The 18,459-nt window shown below is 35.9% G+C and overlaps 2 protein-coding genes and 1 pseudogene across 2 annotated transcripts; 2 read left to right on the forward strand and 1 right to left on the reverse strand.

Moving 5' to 3' along the window:
- The first annotated feature begins 559 nt into the window (after positions 1-559).
- On the forward strand, positions 560-5,738 carry LOC7482873 (beta-glucuronosyltransferase GlcAT14A). Its single transcript, XM_024607761.2, has 4 exons — positions 560-1,740; positions 4,373-4,448; positions 4,539-4,654; positions 4,765-5,738. Exons 1-4 carry the CDS (start codon positions 1,257-1,259, stop codon positions 5,277-5,279), a joined length of 1,191 nt encoding a protein of 396 aa, XP_024463529.2. The 5' UTR covers positions 560-1,256; the 3' UTR covers positions 5,280-5,738.
- Positions 5,739-6,029: 291 nt separating this feature from the next.
- On the forward strand, positions 6,030-8,310 carry LOC112328451 (pentatricopeptide repeat-containing protein At1g71060, mitochondrial-like; annotated as a pseudogene).
- Positions 8,311-9,905: 1,595 nt separating this feature from the next.
- Positions 9,906-10,829, reverse strand: LOC7482875 (putative fasciclin-like arabinogalactan protein 20). Its single transcript, XM_002312395.4, has one exon. It carries the CDS (start codon positions 10,827-10,829, stop codon positions 9,906-9,908), a length of 924 nt encoding a protein of 307 aa, XP_002312431.2.
- Between the last annotated feature and the right edge of the window lie 7,630 nt (positions 10,830-18,459).

The following is an 18,459-nucleotide window of genomic DNA, read 5'->3' on the forward strand; positions in this document are numbered from 1 at the left end:
GCACGAGAATTTCCCTACCATGATCAATACAGGGGTAAGATTGAGAAATTGAAAACTGTGAGGTTAGAAATTGAATATCAATGAATCATTAAGGGAAAAAATGCAGTTTACCCCATCCATGATCAATGCCAAACCTTGTTGGAGCGCGTGGATACACATTTACAATGGAAGAAGGGTTCATATCCCGATGGAGACAAATGTTCTCCGTTGGTAGAGCGTGATAAGCACGCTCCACAAGTAAAAGTAAAAAGATGCTGCACCGAAACATTTTGTACTCACACGTAAAGTTGTAAATTGCACCCTTTTTTTCCCTCTCTATTAATATCAAAATCAAATAATTTCAGAGAAGACCAACAATCCGTCACTGTAACAACTCAATTTCTTCCTTTCCGTTCATCACAAAGAAAACAAATCCAACCTGAAAACCCCAACCCTACTAGCTCATAAGAGGAGGTAGAGTCGTAGACTTGAGTGAAATACGGCATTATTTGTCTTTTCAGTTTAACTGTGTTTACGAGGTTTTTTATTTTTTTTAGTTTTAGATTATTTTTTTATATTGAAATTAAAAATAAATTTAAAAAAATAAAAAATGTTATTGTATATATTTTTAATTAAAAACAATTTCAATCACACTGAAAAAAAATAAATTTCACGTCTCTATTAATGTTTATTCCATAGAAGCTGGCTCTATTAAAATAGAGTGACAAATATATATATATATATATATATATATATATATATATATATATATATATATATATATATATATATGTATGTATGTATGTATGTATGTACGTGTGTGTGTGTATTAGTTTGTTCCTAATCTAGCCGGTTCTTCCCTGCTTTCCTTTACTTTTTCTCTATTTTTTTCACTGTTTAGAACCATTGTTCACACGCAGCTCAAAGCTCCTCACCAAGATCCCAACAATCTCATCTCCCTCGATCGCTGAATTCAACCCAATACTATTCATTTGAACAATACCTGTCTCTTTATTTTCCCTCGAAACCCAAAATTCAGCTATAAAGTTTCAGTCTTTATTGATTCATACCCATCTATATATCTTTGTTTCCCATCAAATCTCAGAAGATAGTGAAAAGGTGTTGCATTTTAATGCAAAACCATTTTTCCATTCCCTTTCTATACCTCAAATTTAGCTGAAAGTTTTGAACTTGAGATTTGATTTGCACCACCATATGCCCCATCACCAAAAACAAGTATCGGCTTCAATATTGGATGTGTTGTTAGGATTGTTATTATGGGAGCAGAGAAAAGATGGCTTTTCACTCTCTTCTCTTCAGCATTTCTTTCACTACTCTTTCTCTTAGTATATTCAATCTCTGCTTTCAGCTCCTCTAAACAGTTTCCTTCTATAATTCATCATGGAACCCACTACCCTCCTGCTTTTGCCTATTATATATCAGGCGGCAGAGGGGATAAGGACCGGATCCTTAGGCTATTGCTCGCGGTTTATCACCCAAGAAACCGTTATTTATTGCATTTGGGTGCTGAAGCATCAGATGAGGAGAGAATGAGGCTTGTTGGGGCTGTAAATGCAGTGCCTGCAATTAGGAGTTTTGGGAATGTGGATGTTATAGGGATGCCCAGTAGGCTTACCTATATGGGTTCTTCTAATCTGGCTGCAATGTTGCGTGCTGCTGCCATTTTGTTGAGAATGGATGCAGGTTGGACTTGGTTTGTGTCTTTGAGTGCAATGGATTATCCGCTGATTACTCAGGATGGTATGTTTCTTTTCTATTGCTTTTTTTTGGCTGAATTTTGATTGTTGGTTTTGGTTGTCTGTGGATTTGTTTGGTTTTCTAGTGTGTGTGTGTGTGTTGAGAGAGAGAGAAGATTGCTTGGTGAAGCATGAAACTGTGACCTGGTGCTGGAAAAATAACCCGAACTTAAATTTAGTGGCTCATTTGTTTTTTTTTTTAAGAATTTTATTCAGGCATCTATTTTTAAGTTTTGCTTTCTTTTGTTGTTGACTCTTGAATGAGAAATTTCTTGCGTTTTGCATTCTTAAAGCTCAATGGAAAGAGTGCATTATGGTCTGTTACTATTCTAAGCATAGTTGACTTTTGAATTTCATAATTTGCCTAGTGTTTTGGATATATTTGACATATTTATGTTCATCGAATCGTAACACTTAAAATGTGGCTGCCTTTGCTTCCTTTGACTACCTCAAACTAGGGTACCTGCAGTCCACAATGGTTTAGGAGCCAGCATGAATGGTGCCATTTAGGCCACAATGTTGGTAGGATGTGGTATGGGGAGAAAATATTGTTTACATATGTTTACTTTTATGCAAAGATGCTAGATATTCCTTTGATTGCGATAAACTTTGTAAACTAGAGACAATATGTTTTTTACTAGAACAGCTTATACTACCAATATAAAAACGATTGAGCTGAACATATCCCTGCAAGTAACCGTAACCCTGGGCTTAGATCTAGGATTGAACAACTGTGGATAAGCCCGCGCAAAAGGAAGCTTCTATTGGACCTGCTAGAATGTGGTTCAGAGTATAGTGAAGTAGGCTGCCACGTAGGTATAATGAAGGATGATTTTGTCAGAACGGAAGTTTTTATTAAAGTCTGACTTAATAATCGTTGCATGCTATCCAGGATGAGGTCCACCACATTATAACTTGCATACATGGATGCACACTCATTTGTGCACTGGGTAAGTAGGTTGATGGAGGACCAAGTTTCAATCCCAGTCTGCTCATGTACAATGGGCTCTATAAAGGCTTTTTGAATTCTCAATTTAGCTTCCAGAAGCTAAATATGATTTCTTCATTTATTCTTTGCAGTCTGAAGCAGTTTTTTTTTCTCCCTTTTGGTGTCAGGATGAAGTTTTCTTAAGTTAGGATATTTGCAATATTGGCTAAACAGTAGCCTTCTTCGATCTTCCAACTAACACACAGCTCCTATGTGTAACATTAAATATGTTGATGGACACCGTTTCAAAAAGACATTCTGAGTTTGCAAGAATTCATGGGTTTTCATTTACGTTGTCATGTTCATCAACTGTGTGTGGGCTTTTGAGTATTCTTGATGCAGGTCTTTGGATTGCGCATTACAGAATGCATGCATGCAAGAAACTTTTTTTTTTCTTTTTTGAGGGGGTGGCTGGTTGGCAATCTAGATTACTGAGTCGACTAAAAAAGTTAAATCTGATGATTGTAGGACAAGCTGCATTAAGCTAAGACTATCAATTAAAGGACATCAACTCTGCAATAAGATCAAACATTCATTAATACCATGTCCAGACTGGCTAGTATGTTGAATATTGTGAGCGCTAGATGACAAGTGAAGGCCCTGAACATAGGCTTCTTAAATATGACTAGTGCTTGTTTACTAAAGAACTTTTACCTCGAAGAGGCATGACAGAGCAAGACTGTAGAGTTCGCATAGTGATTTTTTAAAATTTTTAGCTTAGAGTGTTGGCAGGGCATTGAGGCTATTTAGCTATGACAGAGGACCATGAGTAAATTTGTACCAGAAGCATGTTTCAAAATAATTATGTGATTGGATAAAAGACTATGGATATCATTTGGAAGATGTCCATAAAAGGTTTTGCATATTGATTCATACTTCTGGATTGGTTGGTTACTTGGCGGCAATTTTGCTATGAAATCTAATGTTTAAGGATGCAATCAGCTTGATGCACATGCCTGAGGTCCTTTCATAGCTGTATAAAAGCCTAATACAGTGCCATCCTTTACCCTTGCAAAAGTAAGGGCATCCTTGGCAATGGCTATTGGTATGAAGAGTTGCTGATGAGCTGTCTGTACCTTTGATAATCCCTTGTTGATTTGGAGTCTGCTTCTTTTCTGGTGATACATTTGATGTGGGTCACAGAGATTTTGTAGCCACCAACACAATGCTCATTCCTGAGGACCTTTCACAGCTGTACAAAAGCACAATACATTTGATGTGGGTTAGAGATTTTGTAGCCATCAACTTGATGTTCACATGTGAGGCCTTGCCATTGTTCTATAAATCATTGCACAAGTGAATGGCCAGGGAGGCTTAAGAAGTCAGATGATTATAATGTGTAAAAATTGAAGCTGATTAATGCTTACTTGGAAGCTCATCTGCCAAGTTATATGCTAAGTAACAGGGAATCTCAGTTGATAATTATCTCAGTTGATAATTAGTAGCTTTGTCACTGTTTATTTACTATTGGCAGAACTGTCTTGAATCTGTTTTCTCCTATGTCCTTTGTATTTCACCAAGAAGTCTCTAGCATCAAATACACTGAATTGTTGAAAATTGCTAGGCTTCATTTCCACTGACTCTGTGGTGTCATTTTGCTCCATAATATTATTCCGAGTTTCTAATATTTTATTCTGTAATCTTGCAGACTTGGCTCATGTGTTCTCCTGTGTCAGCAGAGACCTCAGTTTCATAGATCACACCAGTGAACTTGGGTGGAAAGAGTAGGTGACCTCTACTTGCCTAATTTTATTATACTTCTGTGGCACAAACATTTAGTTATATTTGTGTTGTGTTGGTTTGACTTTGTGTAGATCTCAGAGAATTCAGCCTATTGTAGTTGACCCCGGAATTTACTTAGCCAGGAGGAGCCAGATATTTCACGCTACAGAGAAGCGGCCAACTCCTGATGGTTTCAAATTATTTACAGGCAAAGTCTATTCTCTATAGCATGCTGTTTATGCAACTTAAATTAAAGTTACGCCCATGCTTTACTTTTGTGGAAATGTTACGTGTGGTGACAGTTCTCTACCACTGCAGGTTCCCCATGGGTCATCCTGAGCAGACCATTTCTTGAATTTTGTATTCTTGGTTGGGATAATCTTCCTCGAACCCTTCTTATGTACTTCAACAATGTGGTCTTATCTGAAGAAAGCTATTTTCACTCTGTCATTTGCAATGCACCAGAGTTTAAGAATACAACTGTAAACAGTGATCTAAGGTATATGGTCTGGGACAATCCTCCGAAGATGGAACCGCATTTTCTCAATACATCTGATTACGATCTGATGATTCAAAGTGGAGTGGCTTTTGCAAGGCAGTTTCAGAGGGATGACCCTGTGCTAGACAAGGTTGATGAGAAGATCCTTAAGCGTGGGCACAAGCGAGCTGCCCCAGGTGCATGGTGCACCGGCCGTAGAACCTGGTGGATGGATCCTTGCTCCCAGTGGGGTGACGTCAATGTTGTGAAGCCTGGTCCTCAGGCTAAGAAATTTGAGGAGACCATTAAAAACCTTCTTGATGAATGGAACTCTCAGATGAATCAGTGCAAGTGAAAGATGCACATATTATAGGTTTATTGTCCGAGACTGGTGCAATTTTTTTCGCATCTGAATTTTGTCTACCACTTCGGAGTATGACCATCAATCGACATTGATTGTTTGATGTTTAGGTCCGTTTATTGGGCTACTCCCCTCGCAGGCTATGATATTGTTTGTAGGAGTGGCAGAGTCGAAGGGAAACAAGTGAATTCACTTGGAGGTTTTTCTGAATTGCGTCCTGTCATGGAACTGGTAAACTGTGCATCAATAAGAGGATCTCCCCCTTTATGCTGCCATCGGCACGCCCTTGTATGTTCAATCTGTTCTTCAAAAGTTGTAACGGAAGCTCATTCACTAAATTCTTATTTGCTCTCTATCTCAGTATGTATTGGCAAATGGCAAGAAGGAAAGCGTAGCTTATTTTAATGGACAAATGGTTAAAAACATTTAGATGGATGTTCTTTTCTTCTGACACTTTCTGTTGAGTGAGTGTTGAATAGGCGGGGATGAGCGGAATAGAAACAACAATCCAAACATGTATTTGGGAATTGGGAACTTTTCATTTCTTTTTTTGGTCTCAACAAATGGGTATGTAGATAAGTGACGGAACCTTTTCTTATCAACCAACCACTGATGCGGTTCGAGGACTCTTCTCCAAAAAAAACGTTGGTTAAAATCCCATTCGAGGAAGGACGGCTACTTCCAGTCAATAGTGCCCTTTTTAGCCGCTTCCCTTTTTACTAAGCTTGATTGTCTCTATCAAACATGGGTCTCTCTCGATTCTCCGATTTTCTATCAAGAACACCGAAAAGAATTCCTCTTCTCTACTCTTCTTCCTTCAATCTCGAGCCTATTGTCTTGAGATCACTTATAAACATCAAAAGCCAAACTCTTTCTCTCCATTCAACACCCAATATTGAAAGCCCATGTAGGTCTCTATTAAAACCTCATTTTATCGTCCACAGGTCAATCCATGGTGATTTACAGTAAACCCTTGTCCTTACTGATGCCAGCAACAAAAGCAGACAACTTTCAGCTGATAAAATCGTTGAAGACGCTGAAAATATCTGCAAATTATTGTAAAAAAAGTCCAGTTCTGGCGCTGAGGATTCGCTCAATAAGGCTTCTATTGAAGTGTCATCAAGTTTAATTTTTGAAGCATCGAAGAAGCTAAGCAATGCAGGTGCTCTTGCATTATCGTTCTTTAGATGGGCAGAGAAGAAAAAAGGGTTTCAATATAGCATAGAGAGCTACCATGCCTAGATTGAATCTCTAGGAAAAATCAAGCAGTTTAAAGTATTATGGAACATAGTTACTGCCCAGAAGCTAAAAGGGTTATTGACTAAATAAACTTTTGCACTGATTTCAAGGAGATATGCAAGAGCAAGGAAAGTTAAAGAAGCAGTAGAGGCTTTTATGAAAATGGAGAAGTTTGGATTGAAGATTGAGTCATCAGATGTTAATAGATTGCTTGATACTTTGTGGCTTGTGCAAGTCGAGGCAGATAGAGCGATCACAATTGGTGCTCGATAAAATGAATAAGAGAAGATTCTTGGCTGATATAAGTCACATGCGATATTGCTAGAAAGTTGGGGTCAAGAGAAAAACCTCTCGCGGCTTATTGAAGTCTACAACGAAATGAAAGATGAGGGCTTTGAACCGGATGTTGTCACTTACGGTGTTCTTATCAATGCACGCTGTAAAGTTAGGAGGTATGATGATGCAATTGAGTTGTTTCTTGAGATGGAAGCGAGGAATTGTAAGCCTAGTCCTCACATACATTGTATATTGATTAATGGCTTGGGAGCTGAAAAGAGGTTGAGTGAAGCACTTGAGTTTTTTGAGTGATCAAAGGCTAGTGGTTTTGCTCCAGAGGCACCTACTTACAATGCTCTTGTGGGGGCTTATTGCTGGTCAGAGAGAATGCATGATGTGCAGTGGACGATTGATGAGATGAGAAGAGTGGAGTTGGTCCAAATGCGAGAACCTATGATATTATACATCACCATCTGATAAGGGCTGGAAAAACTAAGATGGCTTACTCAGTTTTCCAGAAAATGAGCAGTGACGGATGTGAGCCAACTGTGACTACCGATGACGGATGTTTTGCAATGGGGATAGAGTGGATATGGCGATAAAGGTACGGGATCAGATGAAGGCCTAGGGAGGTCTTCCTGTTATGCATATGTTCTCTACATTAATTAACAGTTTGTGCCATGAGAATAAGCTAGATGAGGCTTGCATGTACTTTTCAGGAGATGTTGGATGTGGGCATTCGGCCTCCAGCACAGTTGTTTAGCAATCTGAAACAAAATCTTCTCGATGAGGGCAAGAAGGACATTGTTGCGTTTTTTTAAAAAGAAGCTTGATAAGCTAAGGAGAGCTCCAATAGTTAGCTGAGGCGAGGAGGGATGCCATGGGGTATTGGAAATTGATCTGTCTCAAGGTTTTAACTGACTCAGATAGACACATCTCATCTATTGCTGATTAACGGGATCTGGGTTTTGTATGTGATATTACACTGGTACCTGGTATGAAATGCATTAAATGTTGGCCTAATTCTATGAAATATTCTTCATATGTTCTGATATTAAATCTGTTCAGTGTTATCATCTTTTCAAGTTTTTCTGGTTCTTATCAATCTGTGCATGATTCAGTGCTACTGATTGTTTGATTAAGACAGATGACTCTGAATTCACTTCTTGGTCGGTAAATCAGCTAATAAATTGGTTTGGATTTAGAGGATCAGGGATCGATGCTGCTATACATGCATCCGCTTCGATGAATATGTGCACACTTGTCCTAATGGTTTCCAAACTGGTCCCCTTCACTCTTCATCTGGCTCTCTGCACTCATGCTTCCTGTTTTGTTCTACCTTTACGATGCCATGGGTTTGTTGGAGATTTTAGTGGCTTGCGAGTTTGCACCGTATTCTGATTTCATCTCAATCAGAAGATATGGGATCCTTTTGTACATGGCCTTGTAACAACTTACTGTACTCAGAGATTTGCTGAGTTTGTATACCGTTGATTTTCTGGTTTGCCATGGACTGAGTACTATATTTCAGAGGAGCCTCAGAAGAATCGGTGAAAAATTCAGGGGGTTTTATTATTCTTCCAAGTATCACAAATTTCTGTATCCTCCTAACTTTCACAAGCCACCACATTTGCTCTATTTTGATGTTGACAAAAATCCAACCATCCTCTTAAGTCTTAACCGTTCAATTTTTTCATATTCACTGAAAGCGGGCGCTACATCCAAATTTTGCATATTTCTTCTTGATAGCTAGAGAAGGGCGAGGCTTTGACTGCATCATATTGTTTCATGCATACACACAATAAACAATGCCATGTACCCAGCATCCAAGAAACAAATATAACAGGAGAGCGTCATGTTCAATTTCTTGAATAAGACATCACCTTAGGCCCTGTTCTTTAAAAAATACACATTTCCAGTATTCCAGCTTCCCTTTTCTAGAGCTCATTCATTGTTAGCGATGGAAGATAGATCAATACTGGTTTTTTAAACTTTCCTGTGGCTGTGGTTTACTTGTCAAGTTCCAGCTGCTCAATGATTCTGCAGTTCTTCTTGGAAATGCGATAGTTTATAGTTCATCTATATGGCATTATACTTGATTAACCTTCCCTGCCCTCAAAAGAAAATAAAGCATAAAATAATGGAGCGTTAAACTCTTTAATTGAGGCCGCAATCATCAATAATGATAATGCAAGAATCAGGCTTTTTGCATCTTTTGGTTCCATTCTTAATGGTGCAATCACACGTTTTGGAAATTAAGAGCGAGTCGTATTGTAACTTCAGCAACAAGGTCAGTTCAGTTGAAGCTGATTAAGAGGAGAACAGTAATTGTCTTCCGATTGAGAGCCCGTGCTGCTATCATTATCATGTTCGCAGGGCAGAATAAAGCAATCACTGTTTCAAATATTCCTACTCAATGCCGTCAACCGATCCTTTTCAATTGGTTGTAGCCTACTAAAGAATCCGGGCTATGACTTCGGCCTCCAGATAAGAAATCATATATCTCATACAAAAACTTCTGACACAGCCAGGCAAATTGACTTGTCTACAGGTATTAGTTCAGTCTTCAGTTATTGAACCATTTTCAACACAAGTTAAAGACCCTTGCAATCGCCCGGGAGGACCATCAACCCAATTAGTTTGCCTTTAGCTTAGACGATATTTCATTTTCAAGAGCTCTGAAGGCACGAAAAATGATAGCCTTCAATAGCAATTCACAGCTATGCCACTTTCTTTTTTCTTAAAATATAGTTTGATTCTTAAAATATATCCTCCACACTTAGACTGGCTCAAACTAGTATACCAATAATCTCACATCAACTGAGAAAGTTAGATGTCCATACAAGCATTCCAATAAGCTCAAATCATATCATAGATCAATTGAATCATGTATGAGTCAATATCATTGCATCCATCAGCTCATAAGTGTGGAAAACTAAAAAGAATTAGAATTTATTTCAAAAATCATCATTTCACAATATCACGGCATGGCTTTATTGTTTCACATCAAGTCAATAAGAAAATGGAATCCAATTACAACACTAACAACTAGAACACAAACCTTTTTACAAGAAGGGACACGAAAGTGGCAGTGAATGAATGCACTTACAAAATAGAGTTCAGCTGAGAGGTACACAGAAGCAGAAAAGAAAAGGCTATCAAGACCTTTATGGCCTTAAAATCCACTACAATCTTTTCAGCATTGCTTGCAGTTGCAGTCGGTTCTTGCATCACTAAACTCCCCCCAAGACCATGAACAGTAAGCCAACTATTGCTATAAATTTCAGGAACAATGACCTGAACTCCATTGAACATCAAGAAAGTACTAGATACAGTTACATTTATTTTGAACCCCCTCAAATATGTAGGTAACACCACCCCATCATCAAGACTAACCAAATCCCTCCATGAAATCTTGCAAGGCACGACATGCCTAAGAAAGATTGAACGGTAATCACTAAAATCACCCATAAAACCTTTCACAACTTCATCAACAGGAGCCAAGATTGTTAACCTGGTATGGTCCTTAAACTTCGCCAATTGCAAATCAAGAAACGAGGCCATAACAGAATACCCTCTTGATTTCAAAACCCCACTAGCCTCCTCAAATGAGCAATCATCGTCACCAGATGTAACATAGCATCCACGAATTCCACCAGTACTCCCATTAATGGACCCAGAAACCGTAAAATCCGGATCAAGAAAATTGTCAACACCAAAGATTACTAGAAACCCATCATCATATAAAGCCGACCCATTAATCTTGACACCATTTACCGAGGTTTGACTATCAGCATTAGAACTGATGACGAGGGAGTGATTGGAGAAAAGAGTGGGGATTTGGTATCCAGGAGGGAGGGATTTGAGGGAGTTTAGAGAGAAAGACCGAGGGGTGAAGTGGAAATGAAGGAGATCAAGAGACGGTTGGCCTGAAAGAGAAAATGCAGTATCAGAGGGAGAGAAGATAGTGAGAGATTGAGATGGTGGGATTAGATCAGTTTGAGAGCCAAATTCAAGAATGAGAGCCATGGCTACATAGCCTGAATTTGAGAGGATTTGGGTGGCATCAAGTATGCTGTATATAGGGAGAGAAGATGAGAAAGAAATGAGGAGAGAAAGGAGAATGATGGACATGAGAAATTGGGTCGCCATTGAAGATCTTGGAGTTCTTTCTTTCTTTCTTTCTTTTCCAGGGTTTTTGGATTCTAGTTTTGTAGTGAGAAGAGGGGGGGGAGAAATGGTTTGTCTCTGTTTGAGGGAGGGATGTGGTTAGCTTTGGAGGGAAGGTGTCCTTGGCGGGAAAAAAGTTTTACACGTGGAAGAGCAGGGCTTGTTATTGGGAGGTTGGAATCAAAAGTCAGTTATAAATACAGCTGGGGGATGAGGCAGTGGCAATTTTGAAAGAAGCCGTATTAAGCCCTTTTTTTCTTTTTCCTTTTTTTTTTGGGTATGATTTAAGCTTTTTTTTTTATCGTTAAAAAAATACCAGAAAATAATCAAATTATATTCTCCAAATAAAGAGAGAGTAATTATGTAGCTTGATTTTATTATACAATATTAGATATAACATTTTAAAGTGTTCGATGCTTTTTTGCAATTCTATTATTCCATAAATAGTTCATGTTATGCTCTTTTTTTTGTTTTTTGTTTTGTTACATATATAAATATTATTTAATAATCCACCTTTTTCATTTATTTTAATTATTTAGATTAGTTTGGAATTATTTTAATCCAGAAACCCTCAATAATTAATATTTGATTTTCAATTATAGGACCTTTTTTTTTATCATTTTCATATACTTTATTAACCAATACTGATTGCATAGCAGTCCAATATTCTGGATTTTATTCTTAAATCAACTTATTATCAGGCAGGCCGAGTTGTATAAGCCCATGTCCAGCTTGACTGCTAGCCCAAAGGATCTCGAATAGAAAAAGAACTCTTTCTCCAATTTAGACCTCATTTATTTGTAGTTTCATTTTAAAAAATAAATTCCGGGAAAAGTGAATTCCTGAAAAGTATTTTTCGATGTTCGGTAGTGTAATAGAAAATAAGTTGGAAAACACTTTTCAGTGTTTGGTTATGTCATGGAAAATGAACTGGAAAATAACTTATTAATGTTTTATTTTTCTCAAGTTTATTAAAATAATGAGGAACAAATCTTACAAATTAAAAAGTTGAATGAGAATGAAATTGAAAAAAATATAATTTCATAAATTATCTCAAATAAAATAAATAATAATCAAAATAATAGAGATCAAATCTAAAAAATTAAAAAAAAATGAAAGATGAAGAAATTAAAATAATAATAATTAACATTTCATAAATTATTTCAAATAAAATAAGTAACAATCAAAAGAATGAGAATCAAATTTGATAGATAAAAAATTTCAATAAAAAAATGATAAGGAAAAAACAAATAGCAATTATAAAAATAAGAACCAACGTTAATATAAAAATTAAATTTTAAGAGATGAAATTGAAAAATAATTATTCAAAACAAATTATATATAGCAATCAAAAGTTTGTGGATGAAATTTGATATAATCAGCAAGTAATGACATTTCTAAATTTTTCACAACTTCCGGAAAGTGTTTTCCGCCCAAATTTTCTAGGAAAATACTTTCCTGAAACCAAGCCAATTTTTTCTTTGACTGGAAAGTGTTTTCCGTTGACTAACTTTTCTAATGGCAAACAAATACAGGAAAGTTTGGAAAATGATTTCCCGGAAACCACTTTCCGGAAAACAAACACAACCAAAAGGGAAAATACTTTCCTGGAAACCAAACCAAATTTTTCTTTGACCGGAAAGTGTTTCCGTTGACCAACTTTTCTAATGACAAACAAACACAGGAAAGTTTGAAAAGTGGTTTTCCAAAAACTACTTTTCAGGAATAAAACATGACCTTGAAAAGAAAAAATAGTTCCAGGCTTAGTAGAACATAAAAGTGATATGAAGTATTTTTATAAATTTGTAGCATCTCTAAAATACATATACATTCTGCCGACAAAGGACAAACTACAAGAACTCTCAACAACAGGAGTAAGCTAAACCATTGAACCTTTAGTTCTGGGCTTGAAACATGGCGTTGACCAAAAAACACAAGAGATGCTGAAAGTAACTCATCAGTGCCTAAAGGACATTGGTGAAAAACAGCGAAACCCCATGCTTGTTGCAGCAGTCTATGGCATCCTTATCCCTGATGCTCCTCCCACCAGGCTCTGCGATAACACCAACACCAGCTTCACATGCCTCTTCCACTGCATCGTTCCAAGCTGTTAACCGAACATGCATGTTATTAGTGCATATATATACCAGCTGTTTTGCTAGTGAATGGGATACAAAATTCATCAAATACCAGCACTGCTCTTGTTTTTATCAAATTATTTAGTAATTGGGAGGAATCTTTTGAACCAGAATATATTATTAAAACTGCATAACTGCAAATGTTTATTGGCGCCATTAATTGTAAACTGTGGGTTAAAAGTCCATGATTAAAGCAGTAAAATCAAAAGAATACCCCCCCACAGTTTGTTTCCACAGCCACTCTGAAACTGCAGAATCATAGGAAGCACAATGTTGAAAAGCCTTCCAAGCAAGCTTTCTCCGGAACTGTTGATCATCCTCATCTCCTTCAAGAGATTCTATAAGTGCAGGGTAGTCTTGTGAATCAACAACGATTAAGACATCCTTATGATTCTGTTCAGAAAAGAATTGGTTGGTTGGAGTACAAAATAGTGAAATGTGAAATAGAAATTTCCCTCCATGCATACATACAGTGATTTGCACACCATGATAGAATACTTTGGCCACACTTGGTATTGAAACTTAAAAAGGAGGAGAGCAATTTGCTGGTTTTGAAAATAGCATGCTGTTGGCAGTTATTTCAAAGCATTATACATTGACAGGATGCAGAGGAGTAAATTAATTTTGCATATATTTTTGTAGATGCTGAATGTCACGCCCAACAAGTCTCCAAAATTAAACAAAACATCTCGTTTTCTTCACTCTGTTTAGCCAGATTTCCATTCTTCCTTCCTCCGCCAATGCTAGTGCAGTACTGGAGGATTTGGCCCAAGATAAAACTGGAGAGACATTGATAAAAACAGACTCAGCACGTTAAATTCGATACATTTTTTATTTCTTGCTTCAGATGATACATCCTTTTTTTAAAATATCACTTGAAAACTTTCAACATGGAGAAGAAGAGGGATTTTTACATTGTTGATGTTCAATCCTGTCAAAGAATCATTTCAACCCAATAACTTAAACTGTTAGGAAAGGTCCTAGGATATGATTTATATTATTCTCTAACACACCCCCTCAAGTGAAAGCTCTTTGGGCTTGAAACTTGCACAGGCTCACATTACTTTGTGATTAATTTTTATCAAATAAATAGGGATGGTGAGATTCGAACTCGTGACCGCTTGGTCATTAAGGCTCTGATACCATGTCAAAGAACTATCTCAATCCAATAGCTTAAGTTATTAGAAAAGATTTCAAAATATAATTTATATTATTCTCTAATAAATTCAATGTAGAATTCACTGCCTTGATTTGTTTCGCGGGGGAAGTTAAAAGAAGCTTGAAACTTGTTTGCTTCCACGGATTACACTCCCCCCAACCGATAATCTATGTTGGGCTTTCCAATGGAAGGTTGGATTATATTAAACAAGCTAAGGAAATCCACGTCAAGCGGACTCATTCGGACTCCTTCGCCAAGTTCAAAGCTGGTTTTTCAGCAAGATTAGATCGCTGTATAGATTGATTCCCTCGGCCCATAAATGTGGGCTATTTAAATGGGCCATGAATTTGTTTGGAGTGGAGGCTTTAAGTTTGCGTTGCTTGACAATTTATATAATCTAAACTTTATAGATATCGACTTGATGGGTTTTTTTTATAGTTACTCTAATGGAGGGTATAAATACTTGATTTTTAGCGTGTGCACACACGTGTGTGTACAATTCAGTAAATAGAGTGTAAATATTCATATTTTTTACCACCCGTGAAGATCTATTAGCAAAGAGTCCTTACTGCTAGCTGCAAGACAATTAATCTTTTCTTTTCTATCTTGTAACCGAAGAAGCAGCATGGAATTGAACTATTAAAAAAGTTTTTAAAAAATTATATTTTTATTTTAAATTAATTTTTTATATATATTTTCAAATAGTTTTAATATATTGATGTTAAAAATAATTTTTAAAAATATATTTTTTTAAAAAAAATTATTTTAAAAAATAACTATTATTATATTTTCAAATATACTAAACATGCTTTTCAAGCACATCATTATGGCAAGTTGAAACGTGGAGCATGTTAGTGAGTGTAGCTTTGGACACGTTGACGTTGACCTACCAAGTCATGCACATGGAATGGAGACATGTGTTTATAATGTTTTTATAAAAATATTTTTCAATTAAAATATGTTTTTCAAATTATTTATTTATTTTTTATATAAATGTATCTGAAAATATATAAAAATATTTAATATAATATCCTTTAACATGAATGAATTTTGAAAGATGAAAGGGAACAAACACTACTCTCGAAATCAAGAGGAAGCAGCACTGGATCTGTAATTAATAAGGCTTCGAGGGCACTGTGGTTAGAAAAATCGATAGATTTGATCTTGATCAGGGCCCAAAAAGGCCACCCTATCATATCTCTGTCAAGCAGACGGATACCAATCCATCAAATGAATCCCGACAAGACATTAGAGTAGTATCCATCATAGCCCTGAAGCATGGGATGATGGACCCCAGCCGATGACCATAAAAACCATCCCGGGTCTTTGATGGCCCTAGAGCTCTGTCCTCTCCCGAATTGTACCGCACTCCTTCTTTAGATTTCCTCAGATGCTGAGCTCGGAGAATTTCACTCTTTTGGGGAACTGAGACCTTAAATGGTCAAGTTCCACGACGTTGAGAAACAGCAAAAAGTTAGTCGCAGTTATGGTAATTGCGTGGTGGGAAAAAACCAGGCACCTGATTCAGAAGAAAAGGTAATAAAGGCAAGTAAAGGAAAAGGCGAGCCCGACTTTGGTCTGGGACAGCATGCAGTGAGATTTGCAGTGGCTGAGGAGCAAGTAATGATGACCTAACACACACTTCCCTAGCCTTTTTAGACCCTGTAAATTCTTGCAATTTTCTTGCCTCACTTTAACCCTTTGTGTGATTGCGTGCCACCCTCCGGTCATGACTCTCTCATGATTTATTAAGCAAAAGCCCTTACACCATGTTAGGAAGCTAGCTCTTCTCTCCCCTGCGCCAATTGTCGTGGCAAGCATGAGTATTTTGTATGCAGATGGTTTCAAATAAGAGGAAGGAGGTTAGGGAATTGTGCACCAAAAAAGGTTAAAAAGTGAACTTTGTTTCCATTGTTTTTGGTTTTTCAACCAGGGCACAGGGACAGGCTCTCCATCTCATGGTAAGAGACCAAATGGTCGTATTTATTTTTGCATAGATGACCCGTGGACTTTGCCTATTTTTTTGTTTATCCCCACCTTCTAATGATTTTACATATGATTACCTGGCATTTCCTTTTTTTTCCTTCAAATTAATTTTTTTTATTAGAAGTATGTTTTTTATTATCTAAAATTTCAAAATTTTAAAAAGATATTTTTCCTAACTGCCATCACCTGGATTCAAATACAAAATACCAACGGCAAAAAAAGTGCTTGGTTATTACATTAGCCCAGCCTTATGATAATTGGGCAAAGCACCAAAAACGTGCTGCGAGCTCATTTCCAAGTAATAGAAACAAGGTAAATAACAAACTCGTTAACAAGCTGTCATTGATTTCTTAGTCAAGTCCTCAAACAAAAAAAATACTCGATCAAATTCTCACACCTGGCAAACTTTGAGAAATGTCCTTCTAACACAGGCTTGTTATCTTTTTTTACCGGCTACTGGACGTGCTTGACTGTTTGAAATTATGGAACGCTGTTGTGCCATATTTATAGCGGGTTAAATTTTATTTTTTCTTAAAAAAAGTATATATGTGGATTTTTATAACATGTTATTGTATAAGAAAATCTTGGATTAAAATAAAAAATTGATGTATATATCTAAATAAATAAATTAAGAATAATTTATGCAACAAAATAATTTATCAAGCTCCATCCATAACTACCCAGAGTTAATTATCTAAACTCGTGACTCGAATTATGAATTCAATTGAATTCAACAAAATATATATATATATATATATATATATAAAAAGAATCAAACCGAAACAATTCAATTGCTAGTTAGAAATAAATCAAATATTAAATTATAAATTATTATTGAATAAAAGTTAATAATTGAAATTTTGAAAGTATCGAGGAGTATGTTTACCTCCAAACCTGGTAAAAATCATTTTTTATTTTAGTGTTTTTTTTTAATTATAATCTTTTATATTTGAATCTTGTCGTTCATGGATAAATGCTTTTTAATTGACCATTGATTTGGGCCTATAAGAGTATAGTGAAAAATAATGGTACTTACAAAAAAAAAAAAAAAAAAAAAAAGACAAATCATTGTAGGAATGGCTAAATTTTCGTTTCAATAATAAAAATATTAAATTAATATTTTTTATATTATTGAAACTGAATTTTAATAATTTAGCAAACAAAAAGCTCACAAAATACTTTTTAAAAATAATTTTTATTTAAAAATATATAAAAATGTTTTTTTTAATTTTAAATCAAAATAATCTTAAAACAGTTAAAATGAAAATAAAATAAAAAACAAACTGTGCCTCCGTCGCAAGAAGGATACCGCCGTGTCCTTGAAGTCATCTACATTAATAAAAAGAAGAAGAAAAAACCCGTCGGTGTTGGGTCCAAGAATCAAAAGGACTGACTCCATCATCTCTTTGCTTGTTTATAAATCAACCAGTTTTGAACTTTATTTCAAAACATCCAATCAGTACCTTACGAGTGTCCGTGTTCTTATTTTCACGAGAAAAAAAATTAATACATGTGACGAACTGGATAGGGATAGAAGTCGGCCTGTCAAGTCGCTGTTCTTTTATTGTTTTCTCTCCTCCAGTATTTAACGTTAAATCACATCACCTCAGATTTCACAGCGCAGAGAGCATCATCCCTCTTCGCTGCCGTTGTGTGGAGTACAACTATATTTTTAAATCTTTTATTTTTAAATTAATTTCTTTTATGTTTCTGAATTGTCTTAATTCTCTAATATTTAAAATAAATTTTTAAAAATAAAAAAATATTATTTTAATATATTTCAATACAAAATATAATAATTATTTTTTTCTACCATTCCAAACAGTTTTTTCCCAGTCTCTCGCCCCACTTTTAACTTCCTCCGTCGACTACTGCTGCTGCTGGATGTTTATGTCCTGACCCTCCCCTCTTCTGACTTTACCTCCCGCTCACTGACTGCATGTTCTCCTTTTCTCTCTCGCTTGTCCTGGCAGCTGGCATTGGTTTCTGTGTTGCTGGTTGTTTATTTAAATTTAAATTATTATTATTTATTAAGGGGATATTAAGAATTTCAGAGGATGTTTTTTCAAATGATTTTCAGTTAAAAATAAATTAAAATAATATTTTTAAACATAACACATTAAAATAATTTAAAAATACTAAAAAAAAAATTAATTAATTTTTAATTTTTTTAAAAAACTCTTGTTGAACCTGTACTTAACGGATA

This window comes from Populus trichocarpa, chromosome 8 (genome assembly GCF_000002775.5).
Source record: "Populus trichocarpa isolate Nisqually-1 chromosome 8, P.trichocarpa_v4.1, whole genome shotgun sequence".
Taxonomy (NCBI): Eukaryota; Viridiplantae; Streptophyta; class Magnoliopsida; order Malpighiales; family Salicaceae; genus Populus; species Populus trichocarpa.

Excerpts from the sequence above, each read along its gene's own strand:
- LOC7482873 (XM_024607761.2), top strand. The coding sequence starts at position 1,257 with ATGGGAGCAGAGAAAAGATGGCTTTTCACTCTCTTCTCTTCAGCATTT. Across the intron at positions 1,741-4,372 it reads TCCGCTGATTACTCAGGATG|ACTTGGCTCATGTGTTCTCC; the intron begins GTATGTTTCTTT and ends GTAATCTTGCAG. Across the intron at positions 4,449-4,538 it reads AGTGAACTTGGGTGGAAAGA|ATCTCAGAGAATTCAGCCTA; the intron begins GTAGGTGACCTC and ends GACTTTGTGTAG.
- LOC7482875 (XM_002312395.4), bottom strand. The coding sequence starts at position 10,829 with ATGGCTCTCATTCTTGAATTTGGCTCTCAAACTGATCTAATCCCACCA.